Source organism: Hemitrygon akajei, unplaced genomic scaffold (genome assembly GCF_048418815.1).
Source record: "Hemitrygon akajei unplaced genomic scaffold, sHemAka1.3 Scf000120, whole genome shotgun sequence".
Classification (NCBI taxonomy): domain Eukaryota; kingdom Metazoa; phylum Chordata; class Chondrichthyes; order Myliobatiformes; family Dasyatidae; genus Hemitrygon; species Hemitrygon akajei.
Window position 1 is genome coordinate 680,319 of NW_027332006.1, and position 22,457 is coordinate 702,775.

At 46.0% G+C, this 22,457-nt stretch overlaps 2 protein-coding genes across 2 annotated transcripts in view; both read right to left on the bottom strand.

The window, feature by feature from the left end:
- Positions 1 to 6,797: 6,797 nt before the first annotated feature.
- Positions 6,798 to 8,674, bottom strand: LOC140723607 (uncharacterized; the record flags this gene model as incomplete). Its single annotated transcript, XM_073038173.1, has 1 exon — positions 6,798 to 8,674. A coding segment is annotated over one exon (1,596 nt), but the record flags the coding sequence as incomplete, so codon positions are not given.
- A 1-nt stretch (position 8,675) lies between these two features.
- Positions 8,676 to 22,457, bottom strand: part of LOC140723596 (uncharacterized) — a 373,128-nt gene continuing 359,346 nt past the window's right edge. The window contains exons 3-4 of the transcript XR_012097932.1: positions 14,948 to 15,115; positions 8,676 to 9,042 (exon numbers count right to left, since the gene is read on the bottom strand). The gene's annotated coding sequence lies outside the window, so the exon portion shown is untranslated. The remainder of the gene's footprint in view (positions 9,043 to 14,947; positions 15,116 to 22,457) is intronic.

Below are 22,457 nucleotides of genomic sequence, written 5' to 3' on the forward strand. Positions count from 1 at the left end.
CCGTTGTGTCCGCTGCTCCCGATGCGGCCGCCTCCGCACTGGTGACACCGGCTCCTCCGCAGTTGTGCGGACTAGGGGTGTTTTTTTACCGGGTGTGGATATTTTTCTTCCTTTTGTGCGGAGGGGTGGGTTTTGGGGGTTGATGATCGGGATGCCGTTCTTTTTTTATGCGGGGGGTTGGGGTGGGTGTTTCATTTTTTTTCTCTCTGATCGACTTTCATGCTCTTTCTTTGTTTCGTGGTTCTCTGGAGAAAAAAAAAACTCAGCGTTCTTTATGAATACCTGCTTTGATAATAAATTAACCTTTGAACTATCCACTCCGAGCGGGACTTCCCGGTGTCCAAACATTTCAATTCCCATTCCCATTCCCGTTCCGACGTGTCAGCCCATCTTGTGCCAAGATGAGGCCACCGTCAGTGTCCAAGATCAGAACCTTATGTTCCGTCTAGGTACCCCCCCCCCCCCCGCCTTCGAACCTGATGGCATGAATATAGATTTCTCCTTCCGGTGAACAAATTTCCCTCACACCCCTCCCTCCCTCTCTGACTTTTCACGTCCTCTCACCTGGTTATCACTTCTCTCTGGGTCCGCTGCTCCATCCCTTTCTCCTATTCTCCACTCTCCTCTCCTATTAGACTCTATTTTCTTCTGCTCTGGAGCTTTCCCACCTACCTGGCTTCACCTATCACCTTCCAGCGAGACATTTCCTCGCCCGCCCCGATTTTATTCAGATATTTCCTGAAGGAGGGTTCAACTGGAAACGTCGACTGTTGACTCTTTACGATAGATGCTGCCCGGCCTGCTGAGTTCCGCCAGCATTTTGTTTGTGTTGCTCTGAATTTCCAGCATCTGCGGACTTCGTCGTGTTTGTGATTTCCCTCTCCGTTGTCCCTCTGGCCTCCGTCCACTGGTGGGGCTGTGCAGACCTCTGTCCACCGGTCTTGCTTCGGAGTACCTCCTGCTAAACGCAGGCGCGGCGTTTCTCCTATTCGGGCAGCGGTGAGTAAAGGGCTGATCCCGGGGTTGTGTAAATCGGGGCCGACTGCAGAGGGAAAGGCCTGGGATCGAGCTCGGCCAGACGGCTGGAAGCTCCGGGCTCTCCAGTTCTGCAAACCCGGTTTTAGCTTTGCGCCCGAACCCTGTGGGATCGGTAGGTTGTGCTTCTCCGAGCCGGAAGGATGCTTGGAACGAAGGGGATCTGTCTGTTTGTGTGGATAGAGCTGATAGGTGGATGTATAGGTGTGGGGTGAGTGAGCGGATGAGAGATGTGGGAGCAGAGTGGTGATCGGACGTTCCGTAACCCGGGGAAGAGAGGTCCCGGGACAAAATAAGTTGTTAACTAGGGAGAATCTGGGCAATTGGATGAGCCAGTTGGCGAGTCCTTCCAGGAAACAGCAATTCTCTGTTCATATTAATTACTGTGTCATCTTGCTGTTAACATTGTGTTTGTTACAAAGCCCCAGAGTCTGGGAGCCCATGGGCTGCGACTGCAGATTGGGAAGGGATGTGGGGGGGAGGTCAGTGACCTTTGCATCAGAGGAGGACACGGGGTTGCACTGATGGTTCGGATCTAGTGGGACATCCGGTGTTTACAAAGGGAGAGAGAGTTTTAACCAGCGAAGCATGGTCAGAGGTGGAGGGGTACAGGAGCTGCCTGACAGATCGTTCTACAGTAATTGTATTTTTTTATAATCTCACAGATGGTGACTGAGGAAGAAGCTTGTTGAGGGAGCAGACCCGGGGGTGAGCAGGCCAGACACGGTATCAGGAGAGTGACAGTGATGTGATTTCCTGTGTCACGGGTACAGACAGTCGTCTCCAGTGAGGAGTTTGTGTGGAGATGCAGCTTCCCTGGAGGTAGAGGAAAGAGGACACACCAACAGGTGGAACCAGCTGCGGGAAGACATAGTTTGTCAGGTCTGACGACGAGCTGAATGTACCATAACCTTCAGACTGAATCAGAAAACCATTCTGAGGGTATTTGAAATGTCAGAAGCAGGGCAGATGTGATCCCATGTCTCCATCAGACCCTCAGTGAGATGGTTCCAGTTATAACGTGCAGGGGTGAAAGCACAGTGTTTGGGGTCTGATTTAATCACTGATTCTGACACAGTGAGAGGGTTAGTTTTGCTGTAAGGCAGCAACATTAATGGAAGAAGACACAGAAACCATCAATTGCCAGTTGTTTAGCAAAAGTGATCAATTTGTATGTTACCTTGACAGAAACAAATATTCCCAGTGGTGACAAAGGGGTTTACTTCAGGTTGGAGAAGGGTGTGGAGTTTTGAAATCAATGCCTTGCGGTGCCACCATCGTTAATTTAGCATGTCCGAAGTGGTGGATCACACAGCACAGAAACAGGCCTTTGGCCGGCCATACCTGTTCTGACCATCCACTCACTGTCTACACTGGTCCCATTTATCAGCACTTGGTTCATAGCCGACTGTATCTCGGCAGTTTCAATGCTCATCCTCTTCGTAAATGTTGTGAAGGGACCAGCCTCCACCACCACCTCGGGCAGTGTGTTCCAGGTTTCAACTACCCTCTGAGTGACAAATCTCCTCCTCAGATCCCTCTAACCCTCTTCATCCTCTGCTTAAATCTATGCCCTCTGATCGGTGACACCTCTGTCCCAGGATCGGGGCCGATATGGGCATCAGTGAGGCCTTTGATAAGGTTCACATGGTAAGTTGCTGTGGAAAGTCAGATCACAAGGGATCCAGGGAGAGCTGGCTCACTGGATGCACAGTTGTCTTGATGGTAGGAAGCAGAGAGTGATGGTGGGAGGCTGTTTATTGGATTCGAGGCCTGGGCCTAGTGAGGTTCCCCAGGGTTACACCCCATTGCTCTCATTATTCATTGATATTTAAATATATTTGCATTTGCACAGTTGGTTGAATTCTGTGCTCTACTTGATCTTTCATTGATCCTGTTATTATTCTAAAGATTTGCTAAGTGTTCCTGTAGGAAAAACTATGTCAGGGTTTTATGTGGTATGTGACTATATAAAATTTCTGTACTCTGATAATAAAATTTACTTTGAACATCAACCATTGCTACTTGACATCTCGATCAATAATCTGGTTAAGAATATACAGGATATGGAGAGTAGGTTTGCAGCAAGTTCAAACAATTAGTTTTTCTCAAAAATATTATGTATAATCTCTCTGCTCTGTTTCCCTCTCCACACTCGACCACCCCTCCCTTTACTGTCTTCCCTCTCTGCCCCATCCTCCCTCTCACCCTACCATTGGACAAAAGTTCAGGGTGAAAGTGAATTATTTTCAGGGAATCTGAAGGGGAATTCTTCACTGGGAGGTTGGTGAGAGGGTGGAATGAGCTGCCAGTGGAAGTGGACGATGTGGGTTTGGTTTAGACACTAAAGAGGAATTTGGGTGAGGACTTGGATGGGAGGTGTATGGGGGCTCTGGTGCAGGTAGCTGGAAATGGTCAGTAACAACAAAAACAGGTCGGCATTGACTAGAAGGGCTGATAGGCCTGTTTCATTGCTGCTTGGCTCTGTGATTCTAATAATATTGTGATTTGTAATTTCCACAGTAAGTACATTGCTACTAATGTCTGAACCCAGAAATTTGCCCAAACAGGAACTGAAAGACTCTTGGCTGGCTACAAAAAGTGTCTACAAGCTGTGATACTTGCCAAAGGGGGTGCTACTGAACATGTAGGGCACCCAGACATTTGCTTCTGGCCCTTTTCCTTTTTTTGTTATTTTCAAACTGTAATAGATTGAAATAAAAATGTAATCTTCCTTAAATATTAAAGAAATGTGTCATCTCTAACTTTATGCCTTTTGGAAATCAGGTCGTCTTTTACTCGCTGATCTATTCACAGTAGCAGAAATTTTGACAAGGGGTCAAAATCAAGGAAAATCATTGGGAAAATCAGATCGCTACTGGAAGAGTGGATTGGGAAAATCAGGTCGGCACTGGATCTCAAGAGAGAGAATTTGTAGAATGTCTATGAGATGGCTTTTTAGAACAGCTTGTTGTTGAGCCCACTAGGGGATTGTCTGTACTGGATTGGGTATTGTGTAATGAACCAGAGGTAATTAGAGAGATGGAAGTGAAGGAACCCTTAGGAGGCATTGAGTTCACTGTGAAATTTGAGAAAGAGAAGCCGAAATCAGATGTGTCGGTATTTCAGTGGAGTAAAGGAAATTACAGTGGCATGAGAGAGGAACTGGCCAAGGTTGACTGGAAAGGGACACTAGCAGGAAGGACGGCAGAGCAGCAGTGGCTGGAGTTTATGCGAGAAGTGAGGAAAGTGCAAGACAGATATATTCCAAAGAAAAAGAAGTTTTCCAATGGATAAAGGATGTAACCGTGGCTGACAAGAGAAGTCAAAGCCAAAGTAAAAGCAAAGCAGAGGGCATACAAGGAAGCAAAAATTAGTGTGAAGACAGGATTGGGAAGTTTTTTAAAAACTTACAAAAGTAAAGTATGAAGGTCATTAATAGAGAAAAGAAGAACTATGAAAGAATGATAGCAAATAATATCAAAAAGGATACTAAAAGCTTTTTCAAGTATATAAAGAGTAAAAGACAGGTGAGAGTAGCTATAGGACCGAAAGAAAATGATGCTGGAGAAATTGTAAATGGAGATAAGGATATGGCGGAGGAACTGAACTGACACCATGTGTGTATATGCAATTATGATGAGAAATACAGACCAGAAAACTTAAATGAGAAGCTGGCTCAGAAAAATAAATCATCACTCTGGAAGAAAACATTAACCAGTGAAATGAGTATGACCCTCCATGGGAGACATCCCAATGATCTGAGCTGACGAGATGGTGACAAGGAAGCATCGAGCACCTAACTGAGAGTTGGAGACCTCTCCCCAAAAACAGAGGAGTTCCTTGCGGAAATACAGGATGAGGTGGGTAACAAAAGTAAAACAAATCGAAACTTCATGAAATACAAACAAACAAGGCAGTAAGTGCAGAAAAGGCCAAGAGAAACCAGTCACAGTCCAACACATTCCAGGATCCTGCGGCAGTTTAACTCAATCTGATTACTTACGCAGGTACAATCAAGTGGCAAATATCATTCACCAAAATCTTGCTTTAAAATACAAACGGATGAATGTCCACGGTAACTTCATTAAGGCACCATAAATTCAAGCCTGATTCAGTTAAGGACATAATCTCACAATTTATATGATAATCAATACATTATTTCAGATAGGATCATCTCAAATAACCATTTGGATATAATATTACAGGATAAACAAGCAGGAATAACTCCCTCAATAGGTATAACCATTCTCAGCACACACATGTGCCTCCACCACAGGCATTGTTTGTCAGTCAGATAACCAAATTATTTCGTCTGCCAATTAGCGTCCAAATACAGGACAAAGTAGTTAACAAAAGAAAAAAAAAATCAGAATACTTGAAATACAAACAAACAAGGCAGTAAGTGCAGAAAAGGCCAAGTGAAACCAGACAAAATCCAACACTTTCCAGGATCCTGCAGCAGTTTAACTCAATCTGATTACTTACAAAGGTACAATCAAGTGGCAAATATTATTCACCAAAATCTTGCTTTAAAACACAAACTCACGAATGCCCTCCATCACCTCATGAAGGCACCATAAATTCAAGCCTGATCCAGTTTTAGAGTCAAAATCTTACAAATTATGTGATCATCAATACATTATTTCAGATAGGTCAATCCATCTGGTTATATTACAGGATAAACAAGCAGGAGCATCTCCCCCAATAGATAAAACCATTCCCAACACACGTGTTCCTCAACCAGTGGAGCACCTCACCACAGGTAGTGTTTGTGTCATCAGTCAGATAACCTAGTTACTTTCTCCGTCAATCTGCTTCCAAATGTCATTCGTTGCCATGCCCTGCTGCTGAATCCCTTCTCCTCATCATACGTTCTTACCTCGACCATCGTTTAGAGCCCCAAACTCTGCTCTGTGCAGACTCGCCTCTGGTTTCTGAACCAGCTTCGTTGAAAATCCAATTGATGGTTTCCCACTCTGCTTTCAGTCTTTAGAGGACAGTGATGTTCGCTAACAACACTTTAGAAGTGGGGAAAGTGACCCATAATGTGGACATGAGTCATGATTGAGGAGGTTAACTACCAATGTCATTCTTCCTCAGCCCAGAGATTTGAGGGGCGAAGAACATCTCAGACAATGTGCAGTCAGCTCCACTTCTTCAGTCTGCAGAAAATTCAAGGGAAACCTCTTCGCCCACAGAGTGGTGACTGTTTGGACCTCATCCCAGGGAGAGTGAAAGGTGAACAACAGGGGAGGATTTGAAAGATCTGTTGTGTAACAGAATCACTGGCAGGGTTCAGCCAGCCTGAGTTGACTCTCTACTGTATACTAGGTGTGTTATAAATTCACTAAGTACCGCAGACAGTGATTAAAATAGAGCTGATTCAGTTGTCACAGATCTAGTCCCATTAAAGGTGAATATGCAGCAGAAGAAACTCCTCCCATGCCTGGTGAGCAGCAGCAATAATTGCAGAGTTCAGCACCGACAATCACTCTCGAAATTGCATTCAGCAACGGTGATGGACAAATATCCAGCATGCAGCTTATTGAAACTTTCTCCCCAGTGTGAACCCGGTAGTGTGTCGTAAGTGTAACACACTGTAAGGTTTCACTGCTAATGTAATGGCCTCTCTGTAATGTTTCACTGCTGAGGTAGTGGTTTCTCTGTAGCAGCAATGTCGAGGTTACAACTAGAGATAACAGGGTTTTGGAGTGCTGGGCTATCCAATGACTGAAATGTTCTTTCCTGTGAGTCTGGATGGGAGAATTTCATGGGCTTTTTCTGGGGAGAGATGAGAAGCCACAAATGGGGAGAGTGGGCCCTGTTTTTTTTTACTTCACTAACCCTGTAGTCAAAGTAAGAATTATCAATCACATATTGTGTACTGTTTGTTATTTTGTGGTACTGATTTGTAACAGGGGACACGGCACAGCATCCACCCACATTTGGCCGAGCCAGGGGGCTATCACCCCCTAAATTAAGCTGCTAGCCGGAGTGAGAGTTACATAAGGTTAGATGACTGAGTGAATACATTCCCACATTAACAGGAGGAGAACGGCCTCTCCCCAGTGTGAACTGACTGGTGTGTCAGTAGGCGAGATGACCGCGTGAATCCCTTCCCACAGTCTGAGCAGGTGAATGGCCTCTCCCCTGTGTGAATTCGCTCATGTACCTTCAATTGAGATGATTGAGTGAATCCCTTCCCACAGAATGTGCAGGTGAACGGCCTCTCCCCAGTGTGAACTGACTGGTGTGCTTGTAGGCCAGCTAACTGTGTGAATCCCTTCCCACAGTATGAGCAGGTGAACGGCCGCTCCCCAGTGTGAACTCGCTGATGTACCTTCAGTTGAGATGACCGAGTGAATCCCTTCCCACAGTCTGAGCAGTTGAACGGCCTCTCCCCAGTGTGAACTAAATGGTGTGCTTGTAGGGTAGCTAACTGTGTGAATCCCTTCCCACAGTCTGAGCAGATGAACGGCCTCTCCCCAGTGTGAACTCGCTGATGTACCTTCAGTTGAGATGACGAAGTGAATCCCTTCCCACAGTCCGAGCAGGTGAATGGCCTCTCCCCAGTGTGAACTCGCTGATGTACCTTCAGTTGAGATGACCGAGTGAATCCCTTCTCACACTCCGAGCAGGTGAATGGCCACTCTCCAGTGTGAACTGACTGGTGTGTCAGTAGGCAAGATGACAGAGTGAATCCCTTCCCACAGTCTGAGCAGGTGAACGGCCTCTTGCCAGAGTGAACTGACTGGTGTGCTTGCAGGCTAGATAACTGTGTGAATCCCTTCCCACAGACTGAGCAGTTGAACGGCCTCTCCCCAGTGTGAACTGACTGGTGTGCTTGCAGGCCAGAGAACTGTGTGAATCCCTTCCCACAGTCTGAGCAGGTGAATGGCCTCTCTCCGGTGTGAACTCGCTGATGTACCTTCAGTTGAGATGACAAAGTGAATCCCTTCCCACAGTCTGAGCAGGTGAATGGCCTCTCCCCAGAGTGAACTGACCGGTGTACCTTCAGTTGAGATGACCGAATGAACCGCTTCCCACATTCTGAGCAGGTGAATGGACACTCTCCAGTGTGAAATGACTGGTGTTCTCGTAGGTTAGCTAACTGTGTGAATCCCTTCCCACAGTCTGAGCAGTTGAACGGCCTCTCCCCAGTGTGAACTCGCTGATGTACCTTCAGTTTAGATGATGAAGTGAATCCCTTCCCACAGTCTGAGCAAGTGAACGGCCTCTCCCCAGTGTGAACTGACTGGTGTGCTTGTAGGTTGGCTAACTCTGTGAATCCCTTCCCACAGTCTGAGCAGTTGAACGGCCTCTCCCCAGTGTGAACTCGCTGATGTACCTTCAGTTGAGATGACGAAGTGAATCCCTTCCCACAGTCTGAGCAAGTGAACGGCCTCTCCCCAGTGTGAACTGACTGGTGTGCTTGTAGGCCAGCTAATTGTGTGAATCCCTTCCCACAGTCTGAGCAGGTGAATGGCCTCTCTCCAGTGTGAACTCGCTGATGTATCTTCAGTTGGGATGAGTAGGTGAATCCCTTCCCACATTCCGAACAGGTGAATGGCCTCTGCCCAGTGTGAACTTGCTGGTGAGCCATTAGGTCAGAAGACCAAGTGAATCCTGCCCCACAACTTCAGCAGATGACCAGCCTCTGCCCAGTATGAACTGACTGGTGTGTCCACAGGTGGGAAGACAACTGAATCCCTTCTCACCCACAGAACAGGTGAATGGCCTTGTCCAGTGTGAACTTGCTGATGTACATTCAGTTGAGAAGACCCACTGAATCCATTCTCACAGTCACAGCAGATGAACGGCCTCTCCCCTGTGTAAAATGACTGCTGTGCCAGTGGGTCAGATGACCAAGTGAATCCCTCCCCACAGTCTGAGCAGGAAGGATGATCGTGAATCCCTTGCTCCACTTATTAAATATCTGGACAGAGACAGCAAAATTGGCGTGTTGTGCTCGAGATTCCCGTAGATAAATTCCTTGTTTTTAGCCTGTAAAAAGATTTACAAAATCCATCAATATGTGTAGGGCAACTTTTCATATGAGATCACTTGAGTTGTCAAGGTGTGATCTGGCAACACACTCTTACCTTGAAGTTCATCCCAAGTTGGAGAGAGAAATCATCTAACTGGGCACAGTGCTGGTATCTGGAATGACCATCAAACTCTCTGATGCTCTTCCTGTCTCTATAAGAATGGGGCATCTCTGCCATCTCCAATCTGTGACCTGGCTCAGTTTGACTCTCGCCATTGGTATTGGTCCCTCTTCCCACTGAGCAGCACGGGCTCCTGGCCCCACAGTAACTGAAATACTCTCACACAAATAGCCTGCAGTGCATTCCATGCACCCACCACTCTCTGGGTAAAATTCTTACCCCTGACATCCCCTCAGTATCTATTTCCAAGCACCATAAAACTATGCCCCCTCATGTTAGCCATTTCAGCCCTGGGAATAAACCTCTGGATATCCACATGATCAATGCCCCTCATCATCCTATACACCTAAAAAAGGCTCTAAACATAAACAAGGAAATTATACATAGCTTTGGGAAATTGTTAGAAGTATACAAGATTATGAGGGTATAGATAGGGTAAATGCAAGCAGCTTTTTCCACTGAGGTTGGGTGGGATGACAACCAGAGGTCATGGGTAAGTGGGGAAGATGAAAATTTAATGGGAACATTTGGAAAAGCTCTTTACTGAAATGGTCGTGAGAGTGTGGAATGACATGTCAGCACAAGTGGTGAATATGAGCTCTGTTTCACCATTTCAAAGAGGTTTTGATGGAAGCCTGGATGGGAGGTGTATGGAGGGCGATGGTCTCGGTGCAGGTATTTGCAATAGACAGCTTAAATGTTTTTTTTTGGCATTGACTAGATGGGCCAAACAGCCTGTTTCCATATTGAACATCTCCATGATTCTATGACAGAGAAGCTGGACAAACTTGTTTGGAAGGGAAAAGGTTGGAGTGACAACGGAGCAGCAATGGCTGGAGTTTCTGGGAGCAATTCGGGAGCTGAGTGATCGACACATCCCAAAGAAGTGAAAGCATTGGAAAGGCGGGAGGACACAACCATGGTTGAATTGAGAAGCTAAAGCCAACATAAAAGCCAAAGAGAGGGCAAACAAAAGAGCAAAAGCTATTGGGAAGCTAGAAACCAACAGAAGACGATGAAAGAAAATGTTCAGATGAGCTCAGGGCATGGATGATGATTAATGAGTCTTGGTAGCACCCAAAAGTCTGAGGCATTTAAAGGAACAAAATATCCGGGGCTTCAATATCTCCAGAAAGCCAAGATTCCTTGCACCAGTTACGTTTCAACTTTTACATTGTTAGGCACATATAAACTCTACACCCTCAAAATTTCACTTCTGAAGGCCTCCCACTTACAAAGTACTCCTTTGTCAGAAAACAGCCTGTCCCAATCCACACTTGTCAGATCCTTTCTGAAACCATCAAAATTGACCTTTCTCCAATATAGAATCTCAACCCGTGGTCCAGACCTCTCTTTTTTCATCTTTATTTTGAATTTCATGGCATTATGATCACTAATTTCTGTCACCAGCCCTGAACATTGCCTAACAGCTTATTGCACACTTCTACATCGGGAATTTTACGTACCAATTAAGGGCACATTTGACAAACTCTGCCCCATCTAGTCCTTTTACAGTATGGGAGTCCCAGTCAATATATGGAAAGTTAAAATCGCTTACTGAATAATCTCAACCTTTGTTTCTTGGCATGGTCCGTGACCGCTCTGCAAATTTGTTCCTCTAAATCCCTCAGACTGTTGGCTGCAACCAAGCCCCTATAATGGCTACAACATCATAATTCCCTTTCCTGAGCTCATCTGGCTTTCCTACGATGCTTCTTGCATTGTGATATACACAGCTCAGCACATTCATCGCACCATGCTCAACCATTTGATTGCTGACTCTGTCTGAGGTCTGAACAATATCTGACTGGTATCAAGAAAACAAACTCTCCCTCATTATCACAAAAACAAAGGAGTTGATTGTGGAGGACAGGAGGAATGGAGACACAGATAAGGGCATCACCCTGGGACTAGTGAACAACCGACAGCTTCCCCAGTTTCCGAATCCCCAGTGGTGGGCACTTAATGTGGACTCCACCACTTTTGAACCCCTTCCGCCAGCAGCCAACCCTCATGTGACTCTGTGCTATGACCCTACGGGGTGCTCATTGAGGAAAGCCAATATTATGCACCCCTCGAGCGAGAGAAGTTCCCAGTCATGGTGATTGGACAAGATTAAGGAAAAGAGGGCAGTGCATTACTGGCCGAAGTTCCGGATTTCCTTTGGTGACAGACAGGACTGGTGGCTCCCCATACCATCATTAGGGTTTGCCCTGGGTTCAAGTCAAAGAGCCTAGAGTTCATTGCCTACACCCTGAGGAAACAAGCCTCCAGCACCGAGGGAGACTGGCAAGACTTGGCCGTGGGCCAACTCCGATACTGGAAGGACTTTGAGGTGAAGACAGGACATCTGGTAAGACTCTCTTTTAATATTGACTGAACCCAAGACATTGCACACAATCTCTGCTCAATTTCAGGCAATGAAGTTGACTGCACCAACTGCCCCCCATCCAGATCACCATGAAAGGAGGACAGACTCTCCCATCCATTCCGCAATACCCACTCTAGCCCGAGGTAACGTTTCTTGAGGATGGAAGCTCTTTTGTGGATCCATCAGGAAAACGACATTCTGACTATGCGATAGTGACGGACAGTGAAGTAATTGAACAGGCCTCTTTTGAAGCAGCTGTCTCCGCCCAGAAGGCTGAGCTGTTTGCTCTGACTCGTGCCTGTATCCCAGCAACAGACTAAAGTGGGAACATTTACACAGACTCCAGTTATGCATTTGGAATTGTACATGACTACAGGGCTCTCTGGGAACATGGGGATTCCTGACTTCTTCTGGCCACCCCATTAGTAATGCCACCTTTGTAAACAACCTACACAGCGCTCTACAGCCTCATCGAGTTTTGGCTATTATTAAATGAGTAGCCCACACCCACATGTCGACTGAGTCACTAAATGCAATGCTTTAGTGGATGAGACAGCAAAAAGTGCATCACAATCCTCAGTAGTTGTAGTCCCCTCGGGTTCCCGTCAAGCAACCCTCCGTGACTTATGCAGAACAGGTTTGCCAGACATGAGGGAGGTACGTACTTTTCAGGGGGACGTCTCTGAGGAGGAGCGCAAATTGTGGTCCCAGATGGGGTGCCAGAAAGAACCCAACCTAGCTTTTTGGATTATCCACCGGGACAGGTTTGTGTTCCTACACAGTTTTTACCAATATTGGTCAATCATATACATGATTTAACACACCTGGGAAAGGAGGGAGTAGTTGGTAACCTGTACCCTGCACATCGGGTAAGACTCCTTGCCAGGTGGACCCTTTTTGTGTCTACAAGTTGATTTTATTGAATTGCCTAGAGTACATTGCTATAGATACTGCTTAGTTATTATCGATGTGTTTAGTAGATGGATTGAAGCTATTGCAACTACAAATAATACTGCTATGTCTGTTGTGAAGTTATTATTATGGGAAATATTTCCCATGTACGGCCTGCCAAAGAAGCTGAGCTCTCACAATGGCCCACACTTTGTGGTGAAAGTAAACAAAGGGGTACGTAACAAACTAGCTATCAAGCAACAATTCCATTGTGTACACCACCCACGGGCCGCTGGCAGAGTGGAAAGAGTCAATGGCATTCTGAAGAGTAAACTGGCCAGACTAACAGTGGAGACTGGACTCACTTGGTTGAAGGTCCGACCATTGGCCTGATTCCACATGAGGGTTACCCCACAGGGGAAAACAGGGTTGTCACCAGCTGAAATCATTTCTGGACGGCCCATGAAGACACCCTGGGGACTAAGACCTTGTGTACCATTGCTCCCAGAAAGTCTACCAGCAAAATTGGATATGCATACCCGAAGGGAAGAGATTGGGAAATATGTATGCCAACTAACCAAAAATTTCCAAGCATTACATTCACAGGTACGACAGGCTTACAAGGAAGAGAACTACCCCACAGAGAGGAGTGACTATCCCACCACAAAACATGGGAATTTTGTCCTAATCCAGAACTGGGATTGAGGGAAACTCTGACCTCAGTGGAGAGGAACATATCAGGTGTTACTGACCACTCTCACAGCTGTGAAACCGAAGGGGCAATCTCGATGGATACATTGAACAGACTGAAAATGTGTTACAGAAGGAACTGAGTAGAAGGGCTCTCTTGGACTTAAGGAAAATGTATTCGTTGATAGTGGTCTTTGTGTTTTGTCTTATTGCTCAAACAACATCCGTGGGCCCCCATGTTAACACCTTTCTGTCTCTCTGTCACACCTATGCCAAACAGGCAGAACTAGGGGCCTGCTGGGTTTGTGCTGCAATTCCACAGCATGATAAAACTATGATTCCAATGTCAGTAATCCCGCTCAACCAGCGTGAGGAACTCTCAGCCTGGGCTTTCTCAAATGACACTCGGGGAAGTGAGGTGAGTAACTGTGGTCCAGTCAGAGATGACTGTGACTGTCAGTGTTTTGAGGGATGGTATCTCAAGTTCCCATCAAATGGAACTTCCTACACTGGGAAACATGCATCCTGGTCTTACTTGCAAGGTGCCCAGCAGCGGAGAGGAATAACAGATTGAGTGCTTTTGGATAATCGCTTTTCTCTCCTATGGAGTAGCCAGGAATTCATGAGAGATAACCAAGTTACCTACAGCACTTGAGGAGCTGGGCACAATACTGCAGGGGCCCTGACAGAAACACAGGCCCAAGTAACAGAAATATCTACTGAAATGATTGCAATCTGGCAAACAGTCATGCAGAATTGTATGGCTTTAGATTTTATCCTAGCTGAGAAAGGGGGAACCTGTGGTATTATTGACACAGAATGCTGCACCTATATCCCTGATGAATCTACTAACATTACATCCCTCTCCAAGCACACTGCCTAGGAGATTGACAGCATCTAGAAAGTAAGGCAGGATTTACACCGGTTCACTGAAGGGTTAAAATGGTGGTCTTTGTAGGTCAGTTCAGTAATACATGGAGCAGGATATTGCATTATGGCCTAATAATTGTCCATATCATTGTTATAAATACTGTTGTACGCTGTTTTTTCCCCACTGTTAAGTCAATGTAGTACTCGTTTGCTTTCCCTGCAAAAAATTACTGCTTTGTTGATCATGTAATGATCAAAAGGAGGGAATGATAAAATGTGTAAAAGGGTTAACACTTTGTTAAAAAATAGCAGCCTGTTTTTCTGAAAGAAACTGCTGATAATCAACAGATGTTCTAAGCCATGCTGAGCCATATTTCTTCTTGCGGGTAGCTAGCTAGGGTTTCAAGATGCTTATCTCCTTGCGCATTCACATCCAGAGATAGGATAGCTTCGGTCTGTTCTGTGTGTGTAAGCCATTATGACTGTTTTGTAATCTGTCTTTAGGGGCTCCAGCTTGTCATGTAGTAAATAACTTTGGCTCCAGCCTGTCTTGTGTGGGGAGTATCTGGACGGATATATCTGTGGTGTAAGGGGAATTGTTAGTCAGTTAGTGGATTGGGCGGAAACAGTCATCAACTGTTCCTTTTTGAGCGACTAACTGAGTAAGCCCGATGCTTGGAATAAAGAGTTTGTACTTATACAGTCTCTCAGTGACTTTATCCGGATTCGACTTCCACATAATGGGAGTGGTTTCAAAGGGCTGGGCTGCTGGATGCACATTACCAGACCTGGAGTGATTGCAACTGGGTCTGACAGAGGCATAACTGGTTCTTCTGGGCATGTTCAGTCTCACCCCAGCTATTTCCTACCTTCCTTTGTACAGGTATGTAATGTCTAAAGAACAGTAAATGAGACTCACCAAACTTTCTCCTGACTGAATCACTGGAATCTCCAAGCCAGTTGGGTTCTCTCCAGTTGATGCTCACAATCCACGGGTTGGTTCACTTGTTGCTGTTCCCTCGTCTTCACTCGTGGTTTGCTTCCAGTTGGGGTTTTTCTTCCAATAAATCTCTCACTGCAGGTCTAACTTTAAATTGAAAGATAATGACGCAAATTAACAACAAAAAAGAGAACCAAACATTTCTGCTTAATGTTATTAAGAACAAAACTCACTGAAATTTAAATATTGAAGGCAAATATACAGTAATGATCTCAATGGACAATCGTTTATTGTCCCACACACGTCACAAAACGATACGGGATAAGAAGGAGCCATCATTCAGTCATGGTAAGACATAAGCAACAGAATCAGATGATTCAATCCATCTGATCTGCTCCACCATTCAACCATGGTTGATTTTTATTCCGACACCATATTCCTGCCTTCCTCCTGTAACCCTGTAGCTACTTAGCAATCTTGAATATATTAATCTCCGTCATAAATATATCCAAACGGCAGCCTCAACCAAACTCTGCGGCAACAAATTCCACACTTCAGACACCTTTTGGCCAAAAGATTTTTCTCAACTGAATTTTAACAGGAAGCATTTGTATTCTGAGACCATGCTGTTAGATCACAGACTCTCCGTTTAATAGAAACACCTCTCCATGTCCACTGTTTCCAGGCTTTTCAGCATTCGGTAGGCTTACCTAACCATACATCCGCCCCACATCCCCCCACCGTCCCTCTGAACTCCATCGAGCACAGGTCCGGAGCCATCAAATGCTCCTCATACATAAAGCCGATCGTTCCTGATATTATTCATGTCAACCTTGTTATCAACACGCCACGTGATCTTGCGTCACAAAGCGGAGGGCGGGGGAGATCTCCGGCACACAGCCTTACGTGACCTGTTCGTGGGTCTCCCATTTCAACCCTGCGGAAATAGACAGCCTGGACTCCTGGTTTGAATCGTTCAATGCAGATTAAGTGAAGTCGGCACATTTTTGCCGAGCCCATTTAACTGGAAAATAAATGAGTAACTGGCCCTCAGTTCGGGGCTCACGGCCAACATCGGATCTCCCCGCTCGGGATCGGTATCAATACTCACAAATAGAAAAGTGATATCTTCAGCCTGGAGACAGTAATCCGGATCCCCAGCTCCCCGAGATAGGAGACGCGAAGCCTTTCTCGATCCCGCAGACTTCAGCACTGAGCGTTAGGGAAAACACCACATACCCGGAGACAGTGAGCATGCGCGAAGTGTGTGGTACGTCACCAAGAGGGCGGGGCCTCAGAAACGGATGCGCAATGTTGCCCTCCTGCGGTTTAATAGGGGGGGGGGGGTAAACTGCATCATGTGACCCCCAGACAGATGTCCAGTTACCCACCACTCTGTGGAAAGAAGCAAACTTGCCGCTCAGATCTCCTCTCACCTTAAATGTATTAGACATTTCAACCCCCAGGAAAAATATATCGTCTGTCCACTCGGTCTAAACGTCCATCCAGTCTCACCCCAGCCTGCGCCGCTCTGGAGAAAACAACACAAGTTTGTCCAACCAGGACGGGCAGCATCCGTCGAAACGAGCAGTCAACGTTTCGGGCCGAGACCCTTAGTCAGTCCTGACTTCCTCCAGCGTGTGTGTACGTGTTGATTTGACCACAGCATCAGCAGTGTACTTTGTGTTCGTCCAACCTCTCGTTATAGCTCTTGCCTCCTGGTAAACCTCTTCCCCGCCCTCTCCAAAGCCCCGACATCCTTCCGAGAATGGGGCGACCAGAACTGTATGAAACACTCCAGATGTGGTCTAACTAGTTTTATAAAGCTGTGTTACGAACCGTAACGTTTTAGAAACGAACCAGCAGCAATAGAGTTCACACTGGAGTCTGGTTTTGATGTTAATACCACTCTCTTTATTGGTCTCTACTTATAACATAGTAACTTAACGAAATAAAGGAAAGTTAGCAGTGTTAAGTGTATATATGTGTAAATATTGCTCCCAGACTATCGAGCCTGAGGGAACAAAGCTCAGAATCTTGAGATAGTAAAGTAGGAAAGTTCAGTAATCCACGGAATAAATGATGGGAGAGAGATATTTGTAATCCAGGGTGAAACGTAGAGAAAAGGCCGTTACATCAAAATAATGTCGACGAAGTTCTTATCCGTTGAATCCGTCCACATACGAGTTAACAGCGAAATTGACCTGTCACAGGAATACCGTCTTCCAGGGGTTACTGCACAACATACCCAGGCAAGGGTTAACACAAGATATTCCAAAATCCACTCCTATGGATTATACGAAGTGGCAGCCACACTCATTCGTTGTGGTTCCGTGTCCCGATGATCAACCCACTCTTGTGGGCATAGGAGAGTTCCAAGCCTCAGCTGCGACTAACTGAAGCGATCAGCGTTTCCAGCCTCTCTCTCTCTTTAGACTGGCTGACTGGCTGTCTGCAGATCGCTCTCTCTCTCTCTTAAGGTTCAGTCCACCGTCAGCGCTGTCAGTCTGTGACTGACGTCATAGCCCCGCCTCCTCACGCCGGCGCTCTTAAAGAAACAGTCACAGTACGACCGCAGGCTCGTAACAGCCGCAACACAACTTCCCGACTTTTGAACTCAATGCTTCAACTAATAAAGACAACCATGCCATTTGCCTTCTTAACCACCCGATCAATCTGTGCAGTCTCTCTCAGGGAGCGATGAACTTGGAGTCTAAGATCCCTCTGATCATCGACACTGTTCAGGGTTTTGCATTTAACAGTGTACTGTCTCATACATTCGACCTACCGAGCTGCCAAGATGATCATCACTAATCAAATCTCAGTGAGATTTCTCAGGTCCTGTTGAATTTATTGCCAAGTGCACAAGTACGGGAACGTACAGGTACAGAGAAACACTGACTTGTGGCAGCATCACAGGCAAGTACATTCAGATAACACACGGAACACAAATTGTACGATTCTCTGTCAGTAACAATCTATACATATGTTTTATGTTAATAACGATATATAAAATACATTGTGTCATGATCAATATTAAAATGTGCATTTTGTGTCAATAACAGTCTTGGAAATGTTGAATTTGGTCCCTGTCTCCATTCCTCCTGTAATCCACAACCAGCTCCTTTGTTTTTGTCACAATGAGGGAGAGGTTGTTTTCTTGACACAACAGTGTCGGGGTGATGACTTCTTCTCTGTACGCTGCCTCGTTATTATTTGGGATCCGGCGGATCAATGTAGTGTCGTCAGCAAATCTAATTAGCAGATTGGAACCCGCCACTGCAGCCCCACAGTGCACTATGTACTGATTGCAAAGCTACGAAATTGCATGTGAATAGCCTCCCCTCCCCCAACTCCACTCTTTCTGCGTCACCAGCAGACTGGGACATCTCACATCTCGCTGCCTCCGCCAGGACATTAAACTGTGAACAACTGTGGTCAGGGACTGATCTCTGGGGTACTCCAAACGCTACCTCCTTCCAGTCTGAAAACAACCCACTCATCCAGACACACACTACCGGCAGTTTATCGATCTCCAACGAAAAAGCCTAATCACCTACTCCTGAGCTTCAATACCATTGTTGACTCTGAGTTTACCACCGTCAAATGCCGGGAGGGACATAATAATCAGAAAGTCTCTAGTCACAGCCGTGTAAATAAAATGTGATCTCAGTAGGTGTGTGGCGCATGCTCAGAATGCGAAGGAGACAGACAAACTGAGCCAAGTCACAGACTTGGGAGGAATGATCCATTTTGACACAGAGAGGGAAGCAGAGAGTTTGATATTGTGCCTGATGCCGGAACTGCGGCCAGTTAGAAGATGAAATCTTGTTCCTCTAAATTGTTTTGAGATGTTACAGTGTTTTAATCAGAAGGCACCATGGAGACTGAAATTATTTCAGTTGAATTGTTGTCCTTCACCTACTGACTTGCTTTGTAAACGTTTAGCAGTGTAGGAAAGTCAAAGGATTTGTGTATGGGAATCACAAACACAACAGCACGTTAGTTCCACTGTATCTGTCAGTTCACCAGCGCTTGAATGCCGCCGATCCTTTCATGTGGAGGCGGAGATGTTGGAGAAGACAGCGCCCCACTCGCAACAGGGAGAGCCCGAGCACGTGTCCATGTCCGTGACCTGATTGGATACATCGCCCTGACGTTCTAGCAGTGGGACTTTATTCACTGGCTCTCATTTTGGAAGGGATTCAGTCGGCCATCGCAGATACACCAACAGCTTCGCACTGGGAAGCGGCCGTTCACCTGCTCCGTGTGTGTGAAGAGACTCATTCAGTTAACCCACCTTGTGATGCTCCGGTGAGTTCACAATAAATAGAGGCCACATTTCTGTCCGGAGTGAGCAAAGAGTTTTACTCAATCATCCCAGCTGCTGCAACACCAGCAACTTCACATCAGGGAGGAAGTTCAAATCAGCTCTGTGTTAAATGTTTAACCATCACGGTGACTGAAGGCAGCTGCAGGTTCATGAGGGACGGTTACTGCCAGATTCTGCAGTTCTTGCGGCTGCTCATCGCACCCAGGACTGAACCCTGGTCACTGAGCATTGGAGGAGTCTGTTCTGCTGATGTTAGCCTTAAACTGGACTGGTGTTTAATATTGTGGATCTGTGAAAGATAAATCAGTTTGTATCAAATCCCGTGTCTCGCTTGAGAGGCCGCTCGGCCCAGCTGGTTCCTGCCCATGTTTCTGTTCCATATCAGTATATGAAAATCTACCCCTGCCGTTCCCCTCTCCCCCTCCCTGAGATGACAGGTTGCAACTAGTCAGCACTCCGTCGGATAGGAGATTTCTCTTGAATTTCATAGAATCACAGAAATCTACAACATATTACCGATGCTTTGGCCCACAATGTTGTACCGACCATGTAACTTACTCTAGAAACTGCTTAGAATTACCCTACCGCATACCCACCTATTTTCCTAAGCTCCATGTACCTATCTAAGAGTCTCTTAAAAGACCCTATTGTATCCGCCTCTACCACCGTCGCTGGCGGTGCATTCCACACACACACACCACTCTTTGCTTATAAAATCTTAGCTCTGACATCTCCTCTGTGCCTACTTCCAAGCAGCTTAAACCTATTCCCCCTCGTGTTAGCCGTTTCAGCCCTGGGGAAAAACCCTCTGACTATCCACACGACCAATGCCTCTCATCATCTTATACACCTGCATGAATTTCCTGCATGATTTTCTCCAGGTTGAATAAGACGATGAGCTCTCTGTGGTTGTGACGTTCTTCAGGGCTCTGGACGAATTTGGTTAAACTCCTTCTTCCCTGCTCTTTTCAACGTTTTGGGTCATTTTCACCAATTATAAAGGATTGTGCCTCAGACAGCTGGGTTGTTGCAATTGTTACGGACCAGCAGCAATAGATCACTAACGGAGTCTGGTTTCGATGTTAAAACCGCTATCTTCATTCGTATTGTAACGGGGTCCTGAATTACCCCTTTGAAGTGTGTTTTTGAAAAGAGAGAGGGAGTTGTTGTTCAACACCGAACACCTTGTTGGAGAGAGGGAGAGGTGGGGGGGAGGGGGAGAGAGAGAGAGAGAGAGAGAGAGAGAGAGAGAGAGAGAGAGAGTTATGGTTTCTCTGCAAGCTTGTTTACACTTTTACAAGGACACTGTCAGCTTCTGTGTTCTTACAGAGAGAGAAGGGAGGAACTGTTTGATGGACAGCTGGGGCTCAGCACGGTGAGATAAGTAGGAGGTCCGCTGATAGACCTCCAGACACATGGTTTTGGACACTGAATGAGCTTTGTTGTGTCCACAGAAAAAGATGGGTTTTGGAAGATCGATCAGGAGCATCGATCAGTGGCTCTCGCAGTGTGAAAAGGCTGTGACCGGTGGGGAGTTATTCGTGTGCCCATCCCTCGCCTGGGTTAATAACTCCACCACAGAAGAACGGTCCCGTTTGTAGTGGTCACAGTCGGTTACTTCCAAAGGATTTCGGAGGACGATGGGACTATCGACGGCGTCAGCTTACCTGAAGACTCAAAACTCTCCCTCTCTCTCTCTCTCCATCACTACTCGACTCAATCCCACGAACTGAACTGAACTTCACTCATCACCGTAAGACGGCATCCATTCACCCCGAGGCGTGAAGAAGCTTGGCTTTCCTATTTCCACACACACACACACACACACACACACACACACACACACACACACACACACACACACACTCACACACGCAGGCACGCACACACACACACACACACACACACACACACACACACACACACACACACACACACACACACACACACACAATCATTGCTAACCTGTTTGATATATCTGCATTTATATTGCTGTATCGCGTAGTTACTAATAAATAGCATTAGTTTATAGCAATACCAGACTCCAGGGTGTTTTCTATTTCTGCTGGTTCTTTGACCCGTCACGGGGTACGTAACAGTATCTACTCCAAATATAAAAGATTAAAGGAAATAAACAGAAGTTAACAGTGTAATGCGTATATATAGCTCCCAAACTATCAAGCCTGGGAAACAATGCTTAAAGTCTTCAGATGGTAAAGTGGAAAAGTTCAGTAATCCACGGAATAAGTGAGTGAGAGGAGAGATTTGTAAATCCACACGAACAAGTAGAGAGAAGGCAATTACGAAGAATTCCACACACATTCCACGCTGGGTAAACGAAATAACAGTCGCCGAAGATCTTATCCGTCGATTAGTTCCGAAATCCACTTAGAAATATTACCAGGTGACAGTCACAGGAATATCGTCTTCAAGTGGTTACCACAGAACACCCCGATTCCAGGTAAGGGCCAACAAAAGTGATATCACAGGATACTCCAGCAAATCCACACATATGGATGATACGAAGTGACAGTCACACATCCGTTGTGCACTGCGTGCCGATGATCAGATCAACCCAACCTTTTGGGCATGGAAGAGTTGCAGCCTATAGCAGTCACACGCTGAAGTTCCAACAGCTTGTCTCCCTCTCCCTCTCCCGCTCCCGCTCCCTCAGGCTGCCGCAGCTTGTGTCTGACGTCACAGCCCCGCCTCACTCAGGCACTTAAAGCGACACTCACAGTGAACGGCCCTGCGGTCTCGTAACACAATGCACCTCTAAAGTCTGACAGCAGACTAGCGAGTGAATCTTCGATGGTGCAGAGTCAGAAACCGAAGATTTGCCAGCCTGAGTCAGGGGTTCCAGAGAGAGATGGGGTTCAGAGCAGGAGGAAGAATAAGATAGATAGATAGATAGATAGATAGATAGATAGATAGATAGATAGATAGATAGATAGATAGATAGATAGATAGATAGATACTTTATTCATCCACATGGGGAAATTCAACATTTTTTCCAATGTCCCATACACTTATTGTAGCAAAGCTAATTACATACAATACTTAACTATTTAAATACATTGAATGGTAACTGAAGCTCAGTCCTAATCCCCGCACTTTAACATATCCTACTCCTGGCGGTTGAATTGTAAAGCCGAA